General features: G+C 37.3%; 1 protein-coding gene across 4 annotated transcripts in view; it reads right to left on the reverse strand.

The window, feature by feature from the left end:
• The window catches only part of FER (FER tyrosine kinase), a 477,424-nt gene that overhangs the window by 408,455 nt on the left and 42,502 nt on the right, over nucleotides 1–26,467 (reverse strand). For all 4 annotated transcript variants that reach the window (XM_032625918.1, XM_032625922.1, XM_032625921.1 and 1 more), the window contains one exon: nucleotides 25,796–26,063. In XM_032625918.1, coding sequence (XP_032481809.1) covers nucleotides 25,796–26,002 — 207 coding nt within the window. In that variant the 5' untranslated portion in view covers nucleotides 26,003–26,063. The remainder of the gene's footprint in view (nucleotides 1–25,795; nucleotides 26,064–26,467) is intronic.

Raw genomic sequence — 26,467 nt, forward strand, 5'->3', positions numbered from 1 at the left:
ACCTCACACCAGTCAGAATGGCCATCATCAAAAAATCTAGAAACAATAAATGCTGGAGAGGGTGTGGAGAAAAGGGGACACTCTTGCACTGCTGGTGGGAATGTGAATTGGTTCAGCCACTATGGAGAACAGTATGGAGGTTCCTTAAAAAACTACAAATAGAATTACCATATGACCCAGCAATCCCACTACTGGGCATATACCCTGAGAAAACCAAAATTCAAAAAGAGTCTTATACGAAAATGTTCATTGCAGCTCTATTTACAATAGCCCGGAGATGGAAACAACCTAAGTGTCCATCATCAGATGAATGGATAAAGAAGATGTGGCACATATATACAATGGAATATTACTCAGCCTTAAAAAGAAACGAAATTGAGCTATTTGTAATTAGATGGATAGACCTAGAGTCTGTCATACAGAGTGAAGTAAGTCAGAAAGAAAAAGACAAATACCGTATGCTAACACATATATATGGAATTTAAGGGAAAAAAAATGTCATGAAGAACCTAGGGGTGAGACAGGAATAAAGACGCAGACCTACTGGAGAACGGACTTGAGGATATGGGGAGGGGGAAGGGTGAGCTTTGACAGGGCGAGAGAGAGTCATAGACATATACACACTAACAAACGTAGTAAGGTAGATAGCTAGTGGGAAGCAGCCGCATGGCACAGGGATATTAGCTCGGTGCTTTGTGACAGCCTGGAGGGGTGGGATAGGGAGAGTGGGAGGGAGGGAGACGCAAGAGGGAAGACATATGGGAACACGTGTATGTGTGTAGCTGATTCACTTTGTTGTAGAGCAGAAACTAACACACCATTGTAAAGCAATTATACCCCAATAAAGATGTTAAAAAAAAAAAAAAAAGGAAGAAAATAAATAAATAAATAAATGTCTAAACAGGGACTTCCCTGACAGTCTAGTGGTTAAGACTCTGAACTCCCAATGCAGGGGTCACAGGTTCGACCCCTGGTTGGGGAACTAAGATCCCGCATGCCACACAGCATAGCCAAAAAAAAAAAAGGGAGGGAGATGGAAGAGGGAGGAGATACGGGGATATATGTATATGTACAGCTGATTCACTTTCGTATAAAGCAGAAACTAACACACCACTGTAAAGCAATTATACTCCAATAAAGATGTTTAAAAAAAAAGGTCTAAGCACAGATTCAGACCACAAAGGAAACTATATTACCTTTTCTTTTCTAATACTTTTTCTTCAAATTTTCTAGACTAGTGCCCCTCAATTGCTTGTGTTCTTCTTAGACTTAAAGGCTACTCTTCTTGTTCTTCCGAGGAACAAAGATAACTGGCCAGAGTCATCTTTGTCCTTCAGAAGTAAATCACATAAGCTCAGCAGTCTGTCCTACCAAAAGTTACAGGTTGAATTAAAGACCTCCACAGTCTCTTCCAGCTCCAACACCCTGTGGTTGTTCTCTACTTAGCTACTTCCCTCATCATCCTCATAAACTCATTGACCTCTGTTACTCATGTCCACAGAAGCCTGCTTTGTTGATCCAGCTCTAGTGGATCTTTGTTAATACAGGGATGGCCTATTTGAAAATTTTAAAGAAAACAGTAAATTACAGTAAGGAGATGTTTGCCTACTTCCCTCTAGTTTCTGGGTAATATTCCTGTTCTCCACCCTGCTGCATCCCACTCCCACTCCCCATCCATGTCCTAGAGAAGTGGTTCTGTTATTCCCTATTTCCTGTATCCCGAAAATTTCCTTGACTGGATCTTTCAACTCAACATTTTTTACAAAAGCAAAGCCTTTCCCTTCCCCAATCCAACCAGTTCTTCCAGCTACTGCTCAATCTTATCTTTTTTGAAAGCCCCTCAAATAGACTTCTGGGGGGGAAAAAAAAGTTAAAGCTCTGTATTTGTTTCCAGAAGGTATGAACCAGACTGTAGACTTAGGATACTCCCTTTTGAAGCTCTACCAAAGAAATGCTGTTTTCTTTTCTCATATCCTGTGTAATACAGAACCAAGAGGTGAGTTTGATGTTCTCCATTACTTCTCCCCAATTCCACCCCTATTAAAGCTAACCTTGCTTGTCAAGACGGCCCTTTACTCCTCCTCTCCAACACTGTCTACCTCTGATACACTCATAGGCTTTTTCTTATTAACCCCTTACATCAACAGTCTGAGACACATATCTTCATCTTATAAATGGTGTTGGAGAGATTAAGTAATCTGTCCAAGATCATACAGCTAACGAATGGAAGAGCTCAGCTTCAACCCAAATCTACCTCTTACTGTGCTAGACTGGAAACAACCTAAGAAGTCTGGAGGATACAGAAGTATGGGAACCTAAAGACCCTTGCAATGAAGGACTACTCTGAGAATAACATCTAAGCTAAACTGATGAGAGTACCTTATAAACTGGTTACATATTACATTAATCTGTACTTAGTACTTTATCATTAAATTACAAGCTTAAGAGCCATAGGGAAAAGTCATCTACTCCCTGTAGGCCACCTACTTTGTAGCATGAATAACAAACAGCTAAAGTGAAGAAATCCTTCTAGGCCAAGATTAATGAGTCATTCTTGATATGACACAGTCTGTTAGAAGAAATGAAGATGAAAAAGAAAGAGGCCTCTTACTGTATTTGAGTTTCTAACTAGAATAATGAACCACACTTCAGATCTTCCTAAACAGAACAATTAAGAAATAAATCATCTTCTTACCTAACCAACCCCAATACCACACTGGATAATTAGAAATAGTACCACTTTAACACTGACAGTACACATTTCTTTATGCTCCAGGAAAACAAATGACTGGTTTGGGACTTTAAGTTTTAGAACATTTTTCAGAATGTTAAGTGTTATAGTAAATAACACTAATATTATATCATAACATACTGTTTTTTACATAAAATGCATTATTTCAAAAGATTTTCTGAATTCCTAAATGTGATTATTTTATGTCTGATTTATTTCACTTAGCATAATGACCTCAAGGTCTATCCATGTTGTCACAAAAGGCAGGATTTCCTTTTTTATGACTGAATAATATTTCATTGCATATATGTACCATATTTTCTTTACCCATTCATCCACTGATGGACACTTAGGTTATTTCCATATCTTGGCTATTATAAATAATGCTTCAATGAACATGGGGGCATACATATCTCTTCAAAATGATAATTTAATTTCCTTCAGATGCATACTCAGAAATGGAATTGCTGGATCATACGGTCATTCTATTTTAATTTTTTGAGGAACCTCCACAGTGTTTTCCAAAGTAACTGTACCAAGTTATGACCATTTGTATGTCTTCTTTGGAGAAATGTTTATTCAGATCCTCTGCCCATTTTATATATGGACTGTTTGGTTTTTTGCTCTTGAGTTGTAAGTTCCTATTTTTTTTTTTTGCTGGTTTATAACATTATATAAGTTTCACGTGTACTATATTTCTATTTCTGTATACACTACAGTATGATTTTATATAGAGAGATATATAGATATAGATATATATCACATCTTCTTTATCCATTCATCTGTTGGTGGGCACTTAGGTTGCCTATTGTAAATAATGCTGTGATAAACAGAAGGGTGCATATATCTTTTTAAATTAGTGTTTTCATATTCTTGTGATAAATACCCAGAAGTGGAACAGCTGAGTCATATGGTAGTTCTATTCTTAATTTTTTTGAAGAATCTCCATACTGTTTTCCATAGTAGCTGCACCAATTCACATTACCATCAACAGTATACGAAGATTCCCTCTTCTCCACATCCTCTCTAACACTTGTTTCTTGCCTTTTTTGATAATAACCATTCAAACAGGCATGAGGTGATATCTAATTGTGGTTTTGATTTGCATTTCCTTGATGATTAGTGATGTTGAGCATCTTTTCATGTACCCATTGACCATTTATGTGTATTCTTTGGAAAAATGTCTATTATGATCCTCTGCCCATTTTTTAATTAGGTCGTTTTTTGTTGTTGTTGAGTTGTATGAGTTCTTTGTACATTTTGAATATTAGCCTCTTAATGGGTATATGATTTGCAAATATCTTCTCCCAGTTGGCAGGTTGTCTTTTCATTTTGTTGATGGTTTCCTTTGCAGGGCAGAAGCTTTTTAATTTGATGTAGTCTCATTTGTGTTTTGTTTTGTTTTGTTTTGTTTTGTTTGCTTTTATTTCCCTTCCCTGAGGAAACACATCCAGAAGGATATTGCTAAGACCAATGTCAAAAAGTATACTATGTTTTCTTCTAGGAATTTTATGGTTTCAGGTCTTATATTCAAGTCTTTAATACATTTGGAGTTGATTTTTGTATGTGGTGTAGGATAGTGGTCTAGTTTCATTCTTTTGTATATGGCTATCCATTTTCCCAACACAATTTATTGAGGAGACTATTCTTTCTCCATTGTATGTTCTTTGCTCCTTTGTCATAAATTAATTATACATATATGTGTGGGTTTATTTCTGGGCTCACAATTCTGTTCCACTGATCTATGTGTCCAATGTTCTGCCAATACAATGCTGTTTTAATTACAATAGCTTTGTGATATAAGTTGAAGTCAGGGAGTGTGATGCCTCCAGTTTTGTTCTCTCTTCTCAGGATTGCTTTAGCTATTCAGGGTCTTTTTGGTTCCATATAAATTTTAGGATTTTTTTGTTCTATTTCTGTGAAAAATGTCCTTGGGTATTTGATAGGTATTACATTGAAGCCACACATTGTTTAATGTAATAGGAACATTTTAACAATCTTAATTTTTCCAGTCCATGAGCATAGAATATCCTGCCATTTCTTTGTGTCATCTTTAATTTTTTTCAACAACGTCTTATAATTTTCAGTGTACATGTCTTTCACATCGTTGGATAAATTTATTCCTCGGTATTTTATTCTTTTTGTTTCACTTGTAAATGGTATTCTTTTCTCAATTTCTCATTCTGCTAGTTTGCTGTTAGTATATAGGAACACAAAAGAATTTTGTTCTATATTAATTTTGTACCCAGCAACTTTATTGTACTCATTGACTATTTCTAATAGTTTTTTGATGGAGTCTTTAGGGTTTTCTATATATAACATCACAAAATTTGCAAATAGTGATGGATTTACTTCTTCCTTTCCAATCTGAATGCTTTTCATTTCTTTTTCTTGCCTGATTGCTGTGGGTTGGACTTCCAATACTTTGTTGAATAAAAGTGTGAGAGTGGGCATCATCATCTTGTTTCTGATCTTAGAGGGATTGCTTTCAATTTTTCACCTTTGAATATGATGTAAGCTGTGAATTTGTCATATATGTCCTTTATTATATTGAGGTATGTTCCTTCTATACACATTTTATTGAGAGTTTTTATCATAAATGGGTTCTCAGTCTTGTCAAAAGCTTTTTCTGCATCAATTGAGATGATCATATAATTTTTATCCTTCATTTTATTAATGTGGTGAATCACACTGATTGATTTGTGGATGTCAAACCATACTTGCATCCCTGGAATAAATCATACTTGAATCCCTGGAATAAATCATACTTGATTATGGTGTATGATCCTTTTAATGTACATCTGTCCCTCAGTATCCAAGGGGGATTGGTTCCAGGATTTGCCAGACACCAAAACCTGCTTGATACTCAAGTACCACAGTTGGCCCTCCATATCCATGGTTCCACACCAGTGGATTCAACCAAACACATACCATATAGTGCTGTATTTACTACAGAAAAAATGCCCATGTATAAGTGGACCTGTGAAGTTCAAAACGTGCATTGTTCAAGGATCAGCTGTATTGTTTATTTGGTTTACTAATATTTTGTTTAGGAATTTTGCAAATATGTTCATCAGAGATAATGCCCTGTAATTTTCTTTTTCTGTGTTGTCCTTGTCTGGTTTTGGTATCTGAGTAATGTTGGCCTCATAAAATGAGTTGAGGCATTCCCTCCTCTTCAGTTTTTTAGAAGAATTTGAGAAGGACAGTTATTAAATCTTCTTTGAATCTTCAGTGAAGCCGTCTAGTTCTGGACTTTGTTTGGGGGGATTTTTTTTTTTTTTTTTGCAGCATGCGGGCCTCTCACTGTTGTGGCCTCTCCCGTTGCGGAGCACAGGCTCTGAACGCGCAAGCTCAGTGGTCATGGCTCATGGGCCCAGCCACTCCGCGGCATGTGGGATCTTCGTGGACCGGGGCACGAACCCGTGTCCCCTGCATTGGCAGGCGGATTCTCAACCACTGCGCCACCAGGGAAGCTGGGGATATTTTTGATTACTGTTTGAATCTCCTATTGATCAGTCTATTCAGATTTTCTATTTCTTTGTGATTCAGTCTTGGAAGATTGTATGGTATGATTGAAATTTTTATCCATTTCTTCTAGGTTGTCCAACTTGTTGGTGTATGGCAGTTCATAATATTCTCTCATAATCCTTTGTATTTCTATGGTATCCACTGCTATTTCTCCTCTTTCGTTTCTGATTTTATTTACCAGAGCCTTCTCTCTTTTTTCCTAGTGAGTCTAGCTAAAGGTTTGTCAATATTGTTTACTTTTTCAAAGAACAAGATCTTAGTTTAATTTATCTTTTCTATTTTCTTTTTAGTCTGTACTTCATTTACTTCTGCTCTGATCTTTATTTCCTTCCTTCTACTGACTTTGGACTGTGTTTTTTCTTCTTTTTCTAGTTCCTTTACATGTAAGGTTAGATTGTTTGAGATTTTTCTTGTTCCTTGAAGCAGGCCTGTATTGCTATAAACTTCCACTTAGTACTGCTTTTGGCAAACCCCATAGATTTTTGGTATGTCTTATTTGAATTTTATTTGTCACCAGGTATTTTTTTATTTCTCCTTTGATTTCTTCATTGATCCAATAGTTACTCAGGAACACGCTGTTTAATCTCCACATATTTGTCATTTTTCCATCTTTCTTCTTGTAATTGATCTCTAGTTTCTTTCATACCACTGTTATTAGAAAGATGCTTGATATGATTTCAATCTCCTTAAATTTATCGAGACTGTTTGTGCCCAACATATGGTCTATCCTTGAGAGTGTCCCATGTGCACTCAAGAAGAATATGTATTTTGCTGCTTTGGGATGGAATGTTTTATATAAATCTAACAACTCCATCTGATCTAAAGTTTCATTTAAGGCTGCTGTTTCCTTGTGGACTTTTTGTCTGGATGATCTATTCATTGATGTAATTGGGGTGTTAAAGGCCCCCACTACCATGTATCACTGTCAATTACTCCCTTTAAGTCTGTTAATAATTGCTTTATATATTTTGGTGCTCCTATGTCAGGTGCATATATATTAATAACTGTTATGTCTTCTTGATGAGTTGCCCCCTTTATTATTATACAATGTCCATCTTTGTCTCTTGTTACTGTATTTTGTCTGATATGAGTATGGTGGCACTCACTGTCTTTTGGCTGCCACTTGCTTGAAGTATCTTCTTCCATCCCTTCGCTTTGAGCCTATGTTTGTCTTTAGAGTTGAGATGAGTCTCCTGGAGGCACCATATTGTTGGGTTATTTTGTAATCCAACCAGCCATAATGTGACTTTTTATTCAATCTATTTAATTGAGGGTGATTATTAATAAATGACTACTCAGTACTGCCATTTTATCTTTTGTTTTCTGGTTGCTCTATATCTCCATTGTTTCTTTTTCCTTGTGTTTCTATCAGCCATTTTAGTTTGATGGTTTGCCATGAGATTTTTCTCAGTTTCCTTTTTTTTAATGTTTCATGTCTCTGCTCTAAATTTGTTTTGTGGTTACCATGAGGCTTGTATAAAATATCTCATAGACAAAATTGTCCTTTTTTCTGCTGGATAGCATCTTATCTTCATCTGCTTACAGGGGTTCCATCCTTTTCCTCTTCTACTTTTATATTTTTGTTGTCTCAAATCATCCCTTTTATGTTGTGAGTTCGTTATCAAATTGAAGTAGCCATAATTTTTTTTTTTTTTTTTTTTTGCGGTATGCGGGCCTCTCACTGTTGTGGCCTCTCCCATTGAGGAGCACAGGCTCTGGACGCACAGGCTCAGTGGCCATGGCTCACAGGCCCAGCCTCTCCGCAGCATGTGGGATCCTCCCAGACTCGGGCACAAACCCGTGTTCCCTGCATCGGCAGGCGGACTCTCAACCACTGCCCCACCAGGGAAGCCCAATTTTTTTTTTTTACTGTTTTTTCCCTCTAACCTTTATCCAATAATCAAGTGTCTAACAACCTATTCTGATATGGGGTTGCAATTTCCTGATTCTGTCTATTTATTACCTTAGTCATAGTTTTGTGCACTTCTGCTTTTTTTTTTTTTTTTTTTTTTTTAGGAGAAGAGCAGAAAGGTCAACATCTCTTATAAAGCATGTCTACTGGTGATGAACTCCCTGCTAGGAAAGCCTTTATTTCTCCTTCATATCTGAAGGATAACTTTGCTGAACAGAGTATTCTTGGCTGACACCTTTTATATTTCAATATTTTGAGTATGTCATTCCACTCTCTCCAGGCCCAAAGAGTTTCTGCTGAGAAATGTGCTGATGGTGGAATGTGGGCTCTTTTGTAGGTTACCATCCATTTTTCCCTGGATGCCTTTAACATTTTTTTTTTTTTGCATTTACTTTGGAGAATTTTAACATAAGGTGTCTTGGAGAAGGTTTTTTATATTGAGGTTATAAGGAGTTCTCTTAGCTTCACGTACTAGATAACCAGTTCCTTCCCCAGGTTTGGGAAGTTCTCAGCTATTATTTCTTTAATTAAACTCTCTGCTCCCTTTTGCCTCTCTTCTCCTTCTGGGATACCCACTATTCTAATGTTGCCCTTCCTAATAGAGTTGAAGAGTTCTCAAATAATTTCTTTTATTTTTTAATATATAAATTTATTTATTTATTTTTCACTGCATTGGGTCTTCATCTCTGTGTGCGGGCTTTCTGCAGTGAGCGGGGGCTACTCTTTGTTGCGGTGTGCAGGCTTCTCATTGCGGTGGCTTCTCTTGTTGTGGAGTACGGGCTCTAGGTGTGCAGGCTTCAGTAGTTGTGGTGTGCAGGCTCCAGAGCACAAGCTCAGTAGATGTGGTGCATGGGCTTAGTTGCTCCATGGCATGTGGGATCTTCCCGGACCAGGGCTCGAACCTGTGTCCCCTGCATTGGCAGGTGGATTCTTAACCACTGCACCTCAAAAGCAGCTCCCCTCTTTTTTTTTAAATATCTTAATGCTCTCTCCTCTTCTAACCATACCATTTCTAGATTTCTATCTTTGAGCTTGCTAATTCTCTTCCATATGGTCTGCTCAACTTCCAATGCTTTCTAGTGAATTCTTCATCTCATTTATTGACTTCTTTAACTCCAGAATTTGGTTCTTTTTTAGAGTTTCAATCTCTCTGGTAAAGTATTCCTTCTGTTCATTAATTTTATCCCTCATAAAACTGCCTTTCTGAGTTTTCTTGTAGCTCACTGAGTTTCTTCATGACAGATATTTTGAATTCTCTATCAGTTACATTGCAATACTCTATGACTAAGTTCAGTTTCTGAAGAATTGTCATTTTCTTTTTGTGATGCAGTGTTACCATGGTTCTTCACAGTGCTTGATGAGTTGTTCCTCTGCCAGCGTATCTGAAGCAGCAAATACCTTTCTTCCTTTAGGTAAAGCTTTCACAAAAAAAAAAAAAAAACCTTGATTCTAGGGATTCAATAGGTTAGTAATTAGAGGCCTTTTGTTTTCCAGTAGGTGGCACTATAGCACAAGTTTTTGGCTTGTCTCACCTGAGCTGCCTCCAGTTATACTTGAGAGTTGGCACTTTCCACTTTCCACCACCCGGGTGAGAGGTGTCACTCAGTGCCCTAGATGTCACTGTTTGTGCCTCTGGGGTTATTGATGCCTTACTGCTGCTGATGTCAGCAGTGTCACCCCCTGGGGCACGATGTCAGGTGCCTCTCCTACGTTCAGTCTCCTGGGTAGCAGGCTCTGCTGCCATGGATTTGGGGGGTGGGAGGGCTGGAGGGAAGCCATGATTACAGCTGTCTTTCCTGTGACCAGAGTTTTAGGGTGCACAGGCTCTGCTATTGTGGGTAAGGGGGGAGGGACTGGAGTGGTGGGCACTTCTGAAGCTGGACAGATGTGGTTGCAGGCTCCACCGCCACTGCTGTCCAGTTCCTAGGAGCTGTGCCTCTGCAGCCAGGAAGCTGGTGTTGTGTGTGCTGCATACCCTAATGCTACCAGGTTCTCTTGGGTTGCAGGCTCAGACTCTGTCGCCAGGGGTCTGAGATTACAGTACTGCCTTCAGTGTTCCCTCTATGCCTCCTCTATATGTTCTAAGACACCCATACTTTAGATGTACAGATATGTGGAATTCTCCAGCATCCTAGTGCTTTGGACAGAGGCACATTTGTTGAGTTATGGATTTTACTGGTTGTAGATTAAAATGGAGAGACAAAGGAAGTACCTCATGCTGACATGATAATTTCTTAATTGGATTACTTGTTTTTTTGCTCTTCAGTAAAATGAGTTCCTTACATTTTAGATATTAATTCCTTATGAAATAGATTTTTGCAAATATTTTCTCCCATTCTGCAGGTTGCCTATTCATTGTGCTGATAGTTTCTTGCTGTACAGAAGCTTTTTGTTAATGCTTTTGCTGCTTATTTATTTTTGCTTTTGTTGCTTGAGCTTTTGGTGTCATATCCAAAAAATTGTTGCTAAGAACAATGTCAAGGAAGTTTTTTTCCCTATGTTTTCTTCTAGTAGCTTTGCAGTGTCATGCTTACATTTAAGTTTTTAATCCATTTCCAGTTAATTTTTGTGAGTGGTGTAAGACAGGGGTCCAATTTCATCCTTTTGCATAGAAATATTCAGTTTTCCCAACATCAGTTATTAAAAAGACTATTCTTGGCTCCCTTGTTAAATCTTAGGTGACCATATATTCAAGGGTTTATTTCTGGGATCTCAGTTCTGTTCCATAGGTCCATGTGTCTGCTTTTATGCTAGTACCATACTGTTTTGATTACTATAGCTTTATAATAAAATTTTAAATCAGCAATTGTATCTAGCTTTGTTCTACCTTCTCAGAATTATTTTGGCTATTTGGGTCTTAGTGGTTCCATATGAATTTTAGGATTGTTTTTCTATTTCTGTGAAAAATGCCATTGAAATTTTGAGAGGGACTGCACTGTATCTATAGATGGCTTTGGGTAGTAAGGACATGTTAGCAATACTAATTCTTCCATTCCATCAGCACAGAATGTCTTTCCATTGATTTGTGTCTTCTTCAGTTTCTTTCATCAATTTCTTATAATTTTCAGTGTACAGGTCTTCCTCTTTTTGGTTAAATTTTTTCCTAAGGATTTTAATTTTATTACGCTATTGTACATGGAATTATTGTCTTTCTTTTTCACATAGTTCATTAGTGTAGAGAAACAAAACTGATTTTTGTACATTGATTTTTTTTAATCCTGCAGCTTTACCAAATTCATCTATTAGTTTCTTGGTAGTAGTTTTATTATTTTCTATATACAGTAAGTCCCCTACATATGAACAAGTTCCATTCCAAGAGTGCATTTGTAAGTCCAATTTGTTCATAAGTCCAACAAAGTTAGCCTAAGTACCCAACTAACAAAATCAGCTATACAGTGCTGTACTGTAATGGGCTTATAATACTTTTCACACAAATAATACATAAAAAACAAACAAACACACAAAATAAAGAAAACATTTTTAATCTTACAGTACAGTACTTTGAAAAGTAGTACAGTACAACAGCTGGCATACAGGGGCTGGCATCGAGTGAACAGGTAAGAAGAGTTACTGACTGGAGGAGGGAGAGGAGGCGGGAGATGGTAGAGCTGAAGGATGGTCAGCAATAGGAGACAGAGGGCAAGCTGCAACTTCACTCATGCCTGACGTTAATGGCACAGGTTCTGGTTCCTTTCTGGATTCAATTCTATCTACCCTCTTGAAAAAATGATCCAGTGATGTCTGGGTAGTAGCTCTTCTTTTCTCGTCATAGATGACACGGTAGCCCTGGATTGCATTCTGAACAACTATTGCAACCTTTGTGTACCATTCTATGTTCAGGTTCTGTGCCTCAAAAACAGTGCCTCCTCAAAAAAAGAAAATCCCTTTGCCATTTCCTGCATTGTGAATCTCTTCGATTCTTCAGTTACTTCTTCTTCCTCTTGTTGCTCCACTCTCTCAATTATTTCCACTTTTGTTTCCATCGTTATCACTTGGCACTTCTTAGCAGTACCAGCTACATCACTGCTGCTTTTACGCTGGCTTCCGGACATCCTGGGCTTGAAATAAAGATACTGTACTACTTTACTACTCTATTCAGTACAGTAAAGTACACAAATGCACAACCACTTGCAGAGATGCACACATGTGACAATGTACATCAGACACGTGAACTAACTTAACATGATTGGACATGTGAACACACATTCACATCTTTAAAAGTTCACAACTTGAAGGTTCGTATGTAGGGGACTTACTGTATGATATTATGTCCTCCACAAAGAGAGACAACTTGACTTCTTCCTTTCCCATTTGGATGCCTTTTATTTCTGACAGGTGTAATTTTAGATGAATAAAGCAACACAAAGTAAAATTCACCTTTAGCATAGAATAAAACAAGTCCTCAAACTAAAATAGCTGTTAAAATATGAAAAGATGTTTAATTTCACTCACAATTAGAGAAATATAAATTAAAGCTATACTAGGTATCATTTCTACCTATCATATTAATAAAAATTCATAAGTTTGACAACATACTCTCTTGCCCAGATTAAGTAGAAACTGGTAGTTTCATATATTCCCAGTAGATATACAAAATGGTACAAAAGCTATAAAGGAAATTTATATTTATATTGACAATATATAGCAACACTACATAGACATTTACACTTTGACCTAGAAACCCCATCTCCAGGAATGTACCTTAAAGATATTCATAAAGATACAAAAACACATCTGTAACAAAGTTATTCACTGCAGCAATACTTGTGACTGCAAAATACTGTGAGACATAATATCCCAACAGAGTAACTTGGTTGAATATCTAAATATTCTCACTACCAAAAGGAACCAAGATCCCTCGGGGAAAGGGTTTCTTGAAGGACTGGAAAAGGAACATTCACAAGATGAGCCTGGGGCTTCCCTGGTGGCCCAGTGGTTGAGAGTCCGCCTGCCGATGCAGGGCACACGGGTTCGTGCCCCGGTCTGGGAAGATCCCACATGCCGCGGAGCAGCTGGGCCCGTGAGCCATGGCTGCTGAGCCTGCGCGTCCGGAGTCTGTGCTCCGCAACGGGAGAGGCCACAACAGTGAGAGGCCCGTGTACCACAAAAAAAAAAAAAAAAAAAAAAAAAAAAACACTAAACCATGCCCTCAGGATTAAAGGCAGAATGTACACACTTCAAAAATAACTTTAAGTAAAAAAGAAAAACTACCAAAGCACAAAGTGTGACTTCTCACATACATGTTCCAGATTAAAGAAACTGAAGAAACCTAACAACTAAATGAAATAAGTGATTATCTATTAGATCCTGAATGAGGATGAAAAAAAAATTTTTCCAAAAGGGACATTATTGGAACAGTTGACAAAAGCTGGATATGTAATATATTTTTAATACTAGCATGGTAACAATGGTAAATTTCCCAAATTTGATCATTACGTTGTGGATATCTTCTTAGAAAATACATGCTTAAATGTTTAAGAATAAAGAGACACGATGTCTTCAACTAACTTACAAATCATTATCCCCAAAAATTATATATATAAAACACAAATTATATTGAGAGGGAAAGGAAACCACAGAGCAAATATGGCAAAATGTTAACAATTAATAAGTACATAGAGTTCTGTTCTATTCTTGAAACTCTGCTGCACATTTTAATTTTTTTTAAGTAAAGACATAAAAATCACTAGTTGCAAGATTTCTGCTTCCATCAAGATAGAGAAACAGGCATAAATTTATTCTCCTGCATAAAATAACAAAAAACTGGACAAAAATATAAGATAGCATTCAAGCCACTGGACATCAGGCAAGGAAGGACAGTGAACCCTGAGAGACTATAAATAAATGAACTGAACGCTAAGATTATCCCAGCTTACTTAATGGAGAAAATGTCCAGGATATGGTCCAGGGAAGAAGAGCCAAGCAGAACTCAGTCATCTCTGCAAGTTAAAGAGACTGTACAGAGCACACAGACACCAACATAGTCAGAGTACTGGTGCAGAGACAAGGACAGAGTACTAGAGAGAAGAGAGCTGCACAAAGAGAAAACTCAAGAGACCTGCAAAGACTCACCCAAAATCTTACTTAGCTAAGATTTTTTTAGCTAAGTACTGATTAGCTCAGGGCATGAGGAAACTACTCTATGCCGTGGAAATAACCCACCAATAAGGATTACAGGAAACACTGTCTAGAGCTCACATAGTATCACGGAATTGTACCAGGTCCCAACAGCCAGAGTTTAAAACCTCATAATATGGGGAGCATCCTTTGGATAATGAGAATGATCTTGTCTCAGTAGAGGAGATAAATTTACCCTAGACTATACATACTGCTGGTCCACCTAACAAATGTATAAAACAAGAGACAAAAAGATCAAGCTGTGTCCAAGTAACTTAATCATATCCCAAAGCTCAAGAATAGTTAAAGAAAGGTAAAAATATTCAGTACCTAAAAATGTAAAATTCATAATGCCTGGCATCAAGAGCATGCAGTTGCAGGAGAATACAACCCAAAATGAGCAGAAAACTCAGGCAGTCAAAGCTGGCCCAGAAGTAACACCAAGGATAGAAGACAGGGAGAATAAAAGAGTCACTATGACAGTATTCCATATGTTCATGAAACTAAAAGAAAGAATAAATATATTAAGTAGAGAAATGGAAAATATTTTAAAAGATTCAAATTGAACTATTACAATGATTCACTTATGACTTGCTCATTTTCAACATGGAAATGGCTCAGCTACTTGGTTTCTGTTTCCTTCTCTCCAATTCCTCCCTCCTAAGTACAGGTGTGGGGCAAAAGGAAGATCTGAGTTTTGGCAGGTATGAAAAGATAAAAGGATTGGCATACACTGGCATGTTTAACTTGAAATACTGGTGAGACAGGAAGTGACATTGCCAGAGGAAGAAGAAAGGAGAAGGAAGTGATACTGTTGGAATAGGAGAGGTCAGGGATAGAGTTAACTCACTGATAGGCTTATTAAAGAGCAAGGAGGGGCAGGGTCCAACAAAGCAGCATAGGAAGACCCTGAACTCACCTCCTCCCACGACACACCAAATCTACAACTACATAAGTAATAATTCCAGGTAAAAAGAACTGTAAACTAGCTGAACGGCACCCTCCACAATAAGGGATAAAGGGACCACAGCAAGATGGGTAGTAGAGGCAGAGATGCAGTGACTCTAAAACCCTATCCCCCAGTGCAGTGACACACAGCAGGGAGGCATCTCACTAGTCCAGAGCCTCTTTTTAAGGATCAAAGGGTTTGTGCCCCACACTGGGCACCCCAACCCTTGGGACCTGCACCAGAGAGACAAGGCCCCAAAACATCTGGCTTTAGAAACCAATGGGGCTTACATCCAGGGGGCCCAGGGGGCTGCGCGAATCTTAGATACTCCTGTTGAGGGACTCGTGTGGATTCACTGGTTCCAGGAACAAGCAAAAAGGCAAGTTTGAAAAGTGACTGGATTATGTACAAAGGAGATTTGGTTGTTAACCTTAAAGCATCTGCTGGAGGGACAGGGATTAACTGGGATTTTCGTCATGGGTGGTGCCACTGAAGAGTACCATTTTTGCACTCTCCCTCCACCCTGTTATTGCAAGTGGGCAGGCACACAACCTCTCTAAAGTCAAGTGTCTATCACACCCAAAATGCTCATCCCAGGCCTCCCTAAAGCGGAAGGCATGCCCCATTCCCAACACTTTCCTCCAATATTGTGAAAACTGCAGGAGTGCCTCTCCCCCAGCACTCTTTCCTGGCCTCTCTAATGCTGAGGGCACACACCCTGCCCGCAATAATCGCACAGTCTCACTAAAGCACAGTCTACACAGGGGACTCCTCTTGATTGCCAGGCTCTGGTGGCCAGAAGGGCTTGTGCTCCTGGCCCCATGGGACCTTAAGAATCAGAAAGATAGTTCTGGGCAGAATACCACACCCACAACACTACATAAACAGCAGACTGAAACATCCCTGATCCGCACATGAAAAAGGTCCCTTAATTGTCCTGGAGCTTCAACCTGAGGGGCAGGCTTCAGGTTTGCAATACATCTAAAGGCTACAAAGGTGCTCTTTGGGAATGCAGGCAAGGAGACACCACCTGTGCACCCTGTCTTGGCCTCACCACAGCATGCTGGTACCTCCCAGAAAGAAGCTTAAACACTCATCTGAAACCCCAATTGTTCCAACTGCTGCCTAGGGGACATATCTGGACCTCAGTTTGGAGGCTGGCAGGGTATACAATTGTCATCGCATAGGACTTTATATATCTATCTGTATACTTCAAAAGCTATTGTCTAAGAAACAGGCTTCCAATCAGCCTGAATCTAGGCTGACTAGGATCACTCCCTTTAGAACACTGACAGGTCTTGGCACACCCTCAATAAGCAAGACCTACCAAGAATAAATCAGACTAGTTAGACAATCACATAGGTTCCAGAGACAACCAAGAGCTAGAGCAAGGTTGAATAAGAGCCATCTCTTACATAAGGCCTAGTTCTTCAAGACTGGGAGAGGTAGCTATTTTGCCTAATACACAGAAACAATTACACAGAGTCAAGCAAAAGATAAAAACAGAGGAATATGTTCCAAACAAAAGAATAAGATGAAACCTCAGAAAAAGACCTTAATAAAACAGAGATAAGTAATATGCCTGATATAGAGTTAAAGGAGATGCTCACTGAACTCAAAAGAAGAATGGATGAACACTCTCACTGTACTATATCAAATAGACAAAAAATATTTTAAAAAACTAAACAGATGTCACAGAACTGAAGAACACAATAACTGAACTGAAAAATATACTAAAGGGGTTCAACAGCTGACTAGCTAAAGTAAAACAACTAAACAGCAACCTGGTAGATAGGGCAGAGGAACTCACTCAAACAATCAACAAAAAGAAAACAAGAATTTTAAAAAGTAAAGGTAACTTAAGAGACATACAAGACTACACCAAGCAGAATAACATTCACATTATAGGGGGCCCCAGAAGGAGAAGAGAGAAAGGGGCAGAAAACTCATTTGAAAAAATAATGGCCATAAATTCCCCTAACCTGGGGAAGGAAACATTCAGGTCCAGGAAGCACAGAAAATGCCAAATAAGATGAACAGCAAGATAAATTATAATTAAAACGTAAGAAGTTAAAGACAGAATCTTAAAAGCAACTTGTCACATAAACAGGAATCTCCATAAGACTATCTGCTGATTTTTCAGCAGAAACTCTGTAAGCCAGAAGGGAGATATTTAAAGTGATGAAAGGGAAAAACCTACAACCAAGAACACTCTACCTGACAAGGCTATCATTCAGAACTGAAGGAGAGATTAAAGTGTTTTCTAAATAAGCAAAAGGTAAAGGAGTTCATCACCACTTAACCAACTTCATGAGAAAAGTAAATGGGTCTTCTTTAAGCTGAAACAAAAGGGTGCTAACTTATAACAGAAAAATATATGAGAGTAAAAATCTCACTGCTAAAAGCAAATATATGGTAAGGGTAGTGGGTTAATCACATAGGAAGTAATTAGAAGGTTAAAAGATAAAGTAGTAAAATTAATTGAAACTACAATAATTAGTTAAAGAATACACAAAATAAAAAGACGTACAATATGACATCAAAAACATAAAACATGACTGAGCAGAATAAAAATGTAAAGTTTTTAGAATGTGTTCAAATGCAAGTTGCTACCAACTTAAAATAGACTGCTATATATATAGATCGTTATGTGTGAACCTCATGGTAACCACAAAGCAAAATGTACAGCAGACACACAAAAGATAATGAGAATGGAATCTAAACATAACACTAAAGAAATTCATCAAACCACAAGGGAAGAAAGCAAGAGATGAAAAAAGGAATAGAGAGAAGCTGCAAAAACATCCAGAAAACAATCAACAAAATGGCAACAAGTACATACCTATCAATATTTACTTTCAATGCAAATGGACTAAATTATCCAATCAAAACACACAGAGTAGGTGAACAGATAAGAAAAATAAATTTAAAAAAATAAAAGAATAATTTATATGTTACCAAGAAGAGACTTACTTCGGTTTTAAAAACACACAGACTGAAAGCAAAGGGATGGAAAAAGATATTCCATGCAAATGGAAATGAAAAGAAAGCTGGTATACTTATACTCACATTAGACAAAACAGACTTTAAAACAAAGAACATAATAAAAGACAAAGAAAGGCAATACATAATATAAAGCAGTACATAATATATATACATAATATAAAGCAGTACAATTCAACAAGAGGATATGACATTTGTAAATATTTACACACCTAACAAAGGAAAATCTAAATATATAAGACAACTATTAACAGGCCTAAAGGGAAAATCTGACAGCAATACAATAATTGTTGGAGATTTTAACCACATTTACATCAATGGATAGATCATCTACATAGAAAATCAATAAGGAAACATCAGCCGTAAATGAAACATCAGACCTGATGTACTTAACAGAAATATATAGAACATTCCACCCAAAAGCAGCAGAATACACATTCTTCTCAAGGGCACATGGAGCATTCTCAAGGATAGGCCATATGTTAGACCACAAAACAAGTCGCAATAAATTTAAGAAGACTGAAATAATATCAAGAAATTCCTATGAAAATTCCAATGGCATTCTGCACAGACCTAGAATAAATAATTCTAAAATTTGTATGGGACCAAAGTCCCCAAGAAAAGGAGGGAGGGAGGGACGGACAGAAGGAAGGGAGGGAAGGAAGGACAGAAAGAAGGAAGGAATGAACAAAGCTGTAGGTATCATGCTCCCTGATTTCAAACTATACTATAAAGCAATTGTAATCAAAATAGTATGGCATTGGCATAAGACACATAGATCAACAGAATAGAGAGCCCAGAAAGAAACCCACACATATATGGTCAATTAATTTACAACAAAGGAGGCAAAAATATACAATGGGAAAAGGCAGTCTCTTCAATAAATGGTGTTGGGAAAACCCAACATCCACATGCAAGAGAATAAAACTGGATGACTATCTTACACCACACACAAAAATCAACTCAAAATTGATTAAAGACTTGAATGTAAGATCAGAAACCATAGAACTCCTAGAAGAAAACATAGGCAGTAAGCTCCTTGACATCACTCTTAGAGATATTTTTTGGATCTGATTCAAACGCAATGGCAACAAAAGCAAAAATAAACAATTGGGACTACATCAAACTAAAAAGCTTCAGTACAGCAAAGGAAACCATCAAAAAAACAAAAAGTCAACCTCTAGAATAGGATAAGATATTTGCAAATCATAGATCCAATAACGGGCTAATATCCAAAACACATAAAGAACTCATACAGCTAAACAACAACAACAAAATCCAATTTAAAAACAGGTAGAGGATATGAATAGACATTTTTCCAAAGAAGACATATGGGTGGCCAACAGGTAGGTAAAAAGATGCTCAAGATCAACAGCTATTAGGGAAATGCAAATCAAACCCACAATGAGATATTACCACATATCTGTCAGAATGGCTATTGTCAAAAAGACAAGAAATAACAAGTACTGGAGAATTTATAGAGAAAACAGAACCCTCACACACTGTGGGTGAGAATGTAATTTAGGGCAGCTACTATGTAAAACAATATGGGGGCTTCCCTGGTGGCGCAGTGGTTGAGAGTCCGCCTGCCAATGCAGGGGACACGGGTTCGTGCCCCAGTCCGGGAGGATGCCACATGCCGCGGAACGGCTAGGCCCGTGAGCCATGGCCGCTGAGCCTGCGCATCCGGAGCCTGTGCTCCGCAACGGGAGAGGCCACAACAGTGAGAGGCCCATGTACGGCAAAAAAAAAAAAGAAAAAAAAAACTGATCAAACTGCAGGGAGAAACAGACTTATTCACAATTATAATCAGAGATTTCAACACCATTCTCAATAACTGATAGAACAGGTGGACAAAAATGAGTAAAGAGGGACTTCCCTGGTGGCCCAGAGGTTAAGAATCCACCTTCCAATGCAAGTGACGCGGTTCGATCCCTTGTCGGGGAACTAAGATCCCACATGCTGTGGGGCAACTAAGCCCATGTACTGCAACTACTGAGCCCACATGCTCTAGAGCCTGCACACCACAACTACTGAGACTGCGCACCACAACTACTGAGCCCATGCACTCTGGAGCCCATGCACCACAACTAGAGAGAAGTCCACGCACCGCAATGAAGAGCCTGCACACCGCAATGAAAGACCCCATGTGCCACAACAAAGATCCCATGTGCCACACCTAAGATCCGACGCAGCCAAATAATTTTTTTTTAAATGTGTAACCATATTCTTTAAAATAAAAAAAACAATGAGTAAAGAAATAAAAGACTTGAACACTACTTTCAACCATCTTGACCTAATTGTCATTTATAAGAACACTGCAAACAACAACAGCAGAGTATAAACTGCACATGAAAGAGTTACCAAGACAGACCATACTCTGGGCCATGAAACAAGTATCCATAAATTTAAAAGGATTCAAGTCATATAAAATAGGTCTTTGAAAACAATGGAACTAAATTTGAAATCAGTAACAAAAATATCTCTAGAAAAAAAACCAAAAAACCAACTACTTGGAAATTATATGAGACATTGAAAGAATACATGTGTCAAAGAAGGAATCAAAAGTGAAATTAAAATGTATTCTGAACTGAAAAAAATGAAAATAACCATATGAGAATTTTCTGGGTTACAGCTGAAACAGTACTCAGAAAAAATTAAGAACGCTATAAGGATGTATGTATTACAGAAGAAGAATAGTCTTAAATCAGTGATCTCAACTTCTACTTTATTAATCCAGGGGAGAAAAAGAGCAAATGAAACACAAATTAAATGGGGGAAAAAAATTAATAGATTTCAGAGCAGAAATCAATGCAATAGAAAACAGAATATCAATATACAATGAATGAAATCAAAAGTTGGTTCTCATATAACATCAGTAAAATTGAGAAACCTCTAGCCAGTCCAATCAAGAAAAAAAAAAAAGAAGACACAAACTATCAATATCAGGAATGAGAGAGATAAGACTACTACAGATTCTCCAAATATTAAAAAGACAATAAGGCAAAATAATAAACAACACTAAAAAAAATTGACAACTTAGGCAAAAATAAACAAATTCCTTATAGTTCACTGAAGAAGAAAAGGATCATATGAATAGGCCTTTACTTTAAAAATTAAATTTATAACCAAAAACCTTCTCCCAAAGAAAACTCTAGGCCAAGATGACTTCACTAGTGAATTCTATCACACACCTAAGTAAGAAATAAAACCAATTCTACATAAACTTCTCCAGAAAATTGAAGAAAATACTTCTCACTTGTGAAGCCAGCCTTATTACTCTGCTACCAAAACCAGACAGTATTACAGGAAAAGGAACTGTAGATCTATATCCCTCAGCAACACTGATACAAAAATTCTCCAAAAAAAATTTCTTAGCAAATTGAATCCAATGACATAAAAACAAGGATAATACAAAAAGATGAAGGGGGAAGGGTTTTTTTTTGTTTTTGTTTTTGTTTTTGTTTTGCGGTATGCGGGCCTCTCACTGTTGTGGCCTCTCCCGTTGTGGAGCACAGGCTCCGGACGCGCAGGCTCAGTGGCCATGGCTCACGGTCCCAGCCGCTCTGTGGCATGTGGGATCCTCCCGGACCGGGGCAGGAACCCGTGTCCCCTGCATCGGCAGGCGGACTCTCAACCACTGCACCACCAGGGAAGCCCTTTTTTTTTTTTTAACAATATTCAAATGTTTGAAACATCTGAAAATCAATCAATACATTTCAACATATTATCAAACTGAAAAGAAAAAACAATACAATCACCTAAGCAGAAGACAAACCACTTGACAAAATCCAACAACAATTAATGAAAAAGCTCTCAGCTAGGCAGGAACAGAAGGGAATTTCTATAAGCTTATAGAAGATATCTAAAAAAACTCAAAATTAACATCATACTTAATAGTGAAAGACTAAACGCTTTTCCCCTATGACGGAGAACAAGACATAGATGTCTGCTATCAATACTTCTATTAAACTCTGCACCAGAGGTTTTAGCTATTGCAAGAAGGCCACAAAAATAAACAAAAGACATCCAAATTGGAAATGAAGAACTAAAATTCTCTTTGTTTGCAGATAATATAATCATCTGTGTAGAAGATTCAATGGACTCTACAAGACAACTGCAAATAAGTACGTTTTGCAAAGTTTAGGTTATGAGATTAACATACATAATAACAATGAACAGTGGAAAACTGAAAATTAGGAAAAATACTATTTATAAGAACATAAAAAATATGAAATACACATAAACCCAAAAGACCTATACACTTAAAACTATTGATATAAGTTTAATTAGGAAAATTAAAGAAGATATACACCATGTTTATGGATTAGAACTCCAATACTGTTAAGATATACATTTTCCCCAAATTTACCTATATACTCAATGCATTTCAATCAAAAATCAGTAGCCTTTTTTATAGAACTTGATGAGCTAATTCTAAAATTCATATGGAAATGCACAGGAACTAAAGTAGCCAAAACAATTTTGGAAAGAAAAAAAAAGCACAAAGAGAAATTACACTATCTAACTTTGAGATTACTATAAAGCAACAATAATCAGAATAATGTGATGCATTTTCAGAGTTAAGAGGAAAAGCTGACATACTCCTTGTTTTTCTTTGGGTTTCCAACCATTGTTCAACTGTTAATCTCTCAACACTTCCTCTCTGAAAGGCAATACTACCAATTAAACCACTTCCTCTCAATCTATCACCTTTTCCTATCCCCTTTTCCTATCCCCCTAAATTCTCCTGCCCTCTTTATCTTAGCATTTGTCTCCATCTATCCCTCACCAAAATACCTGACACTTCAGTATACACATTGATGACTCCTTCTCTGTCCTGACCTCATAAATCCTTAATCTTCTTACCTGTTAATACTATTTCTTGTTCCTTTCACTACCTTACTTTTTTTTTTTTAAGATTTTTTTAATGTGGAGCATTTTTAAAGTCTTTATTGAATTTGTTACAATATTGCTTCTCTTTTATGTTTTGGCTTTTTGGCTGCAAGGCATGTGGGATCTTAGCTCCCCAACGAGGGACCAAACCCACACCACATGCACTGGAAGGGAAGTCTTAACCACTGGACCTCCAAGGGAAGTCCCATACTTTTCTAACAGTATAATTTCAGTTAAACATAGTAAATAAAACACATGGCTATTTTTCACTCCTTTCCAAAACCCTACCAAAATATAATATAGTTACTTAAAATATAAATTCGCAATAACAAAGAAGATAGAAAAGGCAACAATCACAGATAAGACTTGCCAACAAAATGTTAGAAAATGTAAGTGGTAACTCATTAGCATATCAGGAAAAGTTGGAACTTAAGTGTACGGAGGGGAGGTCAAGAAGAAAAGGCCACATGGTGGGAGGGGGAATTGGAGGAAAATGATCAAAAGGTACAAACTTCCAGTTATAAGATAAATAAGTACTAGGGATATAATGTATAGCATGATGACTATAGTTAACAATGGTGTATGATAGAGTTGTTAAGTGAGTGCTTTCTAAGAGTTTTTATCAAAAAGAGAAATTTATTTCTTTTCTTTTTATTATTTGGATATCAGCTAAATCTACTGTGGTAATCATTTCACAACATAACATAAATCAAGCCATCATGCTGGACTTCCCTGGTGGTGCAGTGGTTAAGAATCTGCCTGCCAATGCAGGGGATATGGGTTCGATCCCTGATCCGGGAAGATCCCACATGCTGGGAAGCAACTAAGCCCATGTACCACAACTACTGAGGCTGCGCTCTAGAGCCTGTGAGCCACAACTACTGAACACATGTGCCACAACTACTGAACCCATGTGCCACAACTACTGAACCCATGTGCCACAACTACTGAAGCCCGCCCACCTAGAGCCCGTGCTCCGCAACAAGAGAAGCCACGACAATGAGAAGCCCACACACCACAATGAAGAGTAGCGCCCATTTGCCGCAACTAAAGAAAGCCCGCATGCAGCAATGAAGACCCACTGCAGCCAGAAATAAATAAATAAATAAATTTAATAAAAATAAAAGAATGAGGAAGCCCTTTTTAAAAAAAAAATCATGCTATACACCTTAAACCTATACAGTGATGTATGTCAATTATATCTCAATGAAACTGGGGGGAGAAAAAGAAGAAAAGACCAGTTTATAGGGTCAGATAACTCCAATAAAGCTCAGGGACTAGAGAAATCTAAATGAAGAAAAAGGAGAGGGCACCGAAACAGAAGGATTGATTCAGTCTATATAAGGAATAGCCAGAATTCTAGTTCCTATTGCTCAGCCCACAGACATGCAACTATTCTTCCCCCAGTGCAGAAGAAAACAAGAGGAAAAAATTAACCAGAGAGCTTTTGGACTCAGAGACACCAGGCAGCTTACCAAAAACAGGAGGATTAACTAAAATATGACTCTTCGAACACTCAATCTACTTTCCCTATCTATTCCTATAACATAACAGAGTAGTCAAACAAAATACAGGACACCAGTTAAATTTGAATTTCAGATAAAAAATAAATAATTTTTAGTGTATGCATTTCTCAAATATTGTACGCAAATTTAACTGGTGTTCTATATTTTAATTTGCTACATCTGGCAACCCTACCTTCAGACTAGAGACTAGAGAATGGTTCTTTGGGGAATCTCACTGGCCCAGGAAAGGATGTTAAAGATATGAACATTAGGAGTTCTCAGCAACATCACAGATCTTTACCTGATCACACATACCACATACACACATTCCCCATAAGAAACAGAGTTTCTTCTACAATTTACTCAAATCCTAAGACCCATGAGTGCAAGAAACACACTAATTTTTTTAACTTTCCAAGTAAGGTAAAAAAAAATTTTAACTTTGAATAAATATAGTGAAGTGTGAAGTAACACAATGAAAATAAACAGAGCGAAAATCCAAAACTATTAAGGTGTGTAATATTTCATATTTTATGCCGTCAAAGGACAATTAGCAGTGCAATTTTGGCCTTTATTATTATAGTCCTTATTTTAAAATTTTATACTTTATAATCTTGGAGCTAAAAAACCATATTTTTTATCCAAAGGATTTTTATGCGTGATTAAATCATCAATATATTAGTATTTTAGTAATGAAATGACAGCAGAGAACACCTACATGTTAAAATACTCCATGTGATTCACTATACAAATGATTCACAGAAGAATGCAGGGAAGGTGGGTTATAATGAAAGTTTGTGTCAAAAGAAGAAAACAGCAGGGCTCAAGGAACCCAAGGAGGTAGGGTAATAAAGAAAACGAAATTTGTAAGAAGGGTTCTCAAACCTAACTAATCATTAGAATAATCTGGACATCTATTGGAAAAAAAGATTTCCAAGTTCAAAAATTTCAGACCTACTGACTCAGAATATCAGGAACTGGGCCCAAATTTTACAATTTTTGAAACTTTCCCCATGAGATTCTGATAATCAGCAAGATTTTGGAAGATTTTAGAATGCTGACTTAGGTACGCTTATTCAGTAGTATGATCTATTTGCCTTAAGGACAACTATGATGCTATAGACAATAAATGATGAAATCATTCTTCTTACCTTGGATACATTGCTGACATAATTCATTTGGATAGTACTTTCCTTATCAACTTGATTACAAAGGTTCTGTAAAGTAGATGCATATTCTTTATCACTTTTTATTCTCAGGGCCATAAATTTCTTCACTGTTTCCAGTAACCGTAATTCCCAGTCTTGCAATTTTAACACAGCTTCATGTGAATTCTTCAGGTCACTCCCAAACCCCATTTTTGTAAGGCACTGTCTTATCCTCCACGCTGCACAATTGAGCCGTCTAATCAGCACATATCTGTGTATGTAAACAGAAGAAAAGACTCTTAAATCAAAAGGAAATTAGTCTTCAAAGCAAAGTTATGGCCCATTCTTTTTAGAGTAAAAAAAAAAAAAAAATCACTATAACTGAATGCTTTCCCCAAAAAATCAGGAACAAGATGAGAATGTCCAATCTCACCACTTCTATTCAACACTGTAATGGAGGTTCCAGTCAGTACAATGAAATAAGTGAAATAATTTCCAATGAATTTGGAATGGAAGAAGTAAAACTATATTTATTTGCAGATGACATGACGTATATAGAAAATCCTAAGAAATACAATTTTTAAAGTATTAGAACTAATAAATGAGCTCAGTAAGATTACAGGGTACAAGATAAATATACAAATATCAACTGTATTTCTATATATTAGCAATGAT

The sequence above is a fragment of the Phocoena sinus genome, chromosome 3, assembly GCF_008692025.1.
Source record: "Phocoena sinus isolate mPhoSin1 chromosome 3, mPhoSin1.pri, whole genome shotgun sequence".
NCBI lineage: Eukaryota > Metazoa > Chordata > Mammalia > Artiodactyla > Phocoenidae > Phocoena > Phocoena sinus.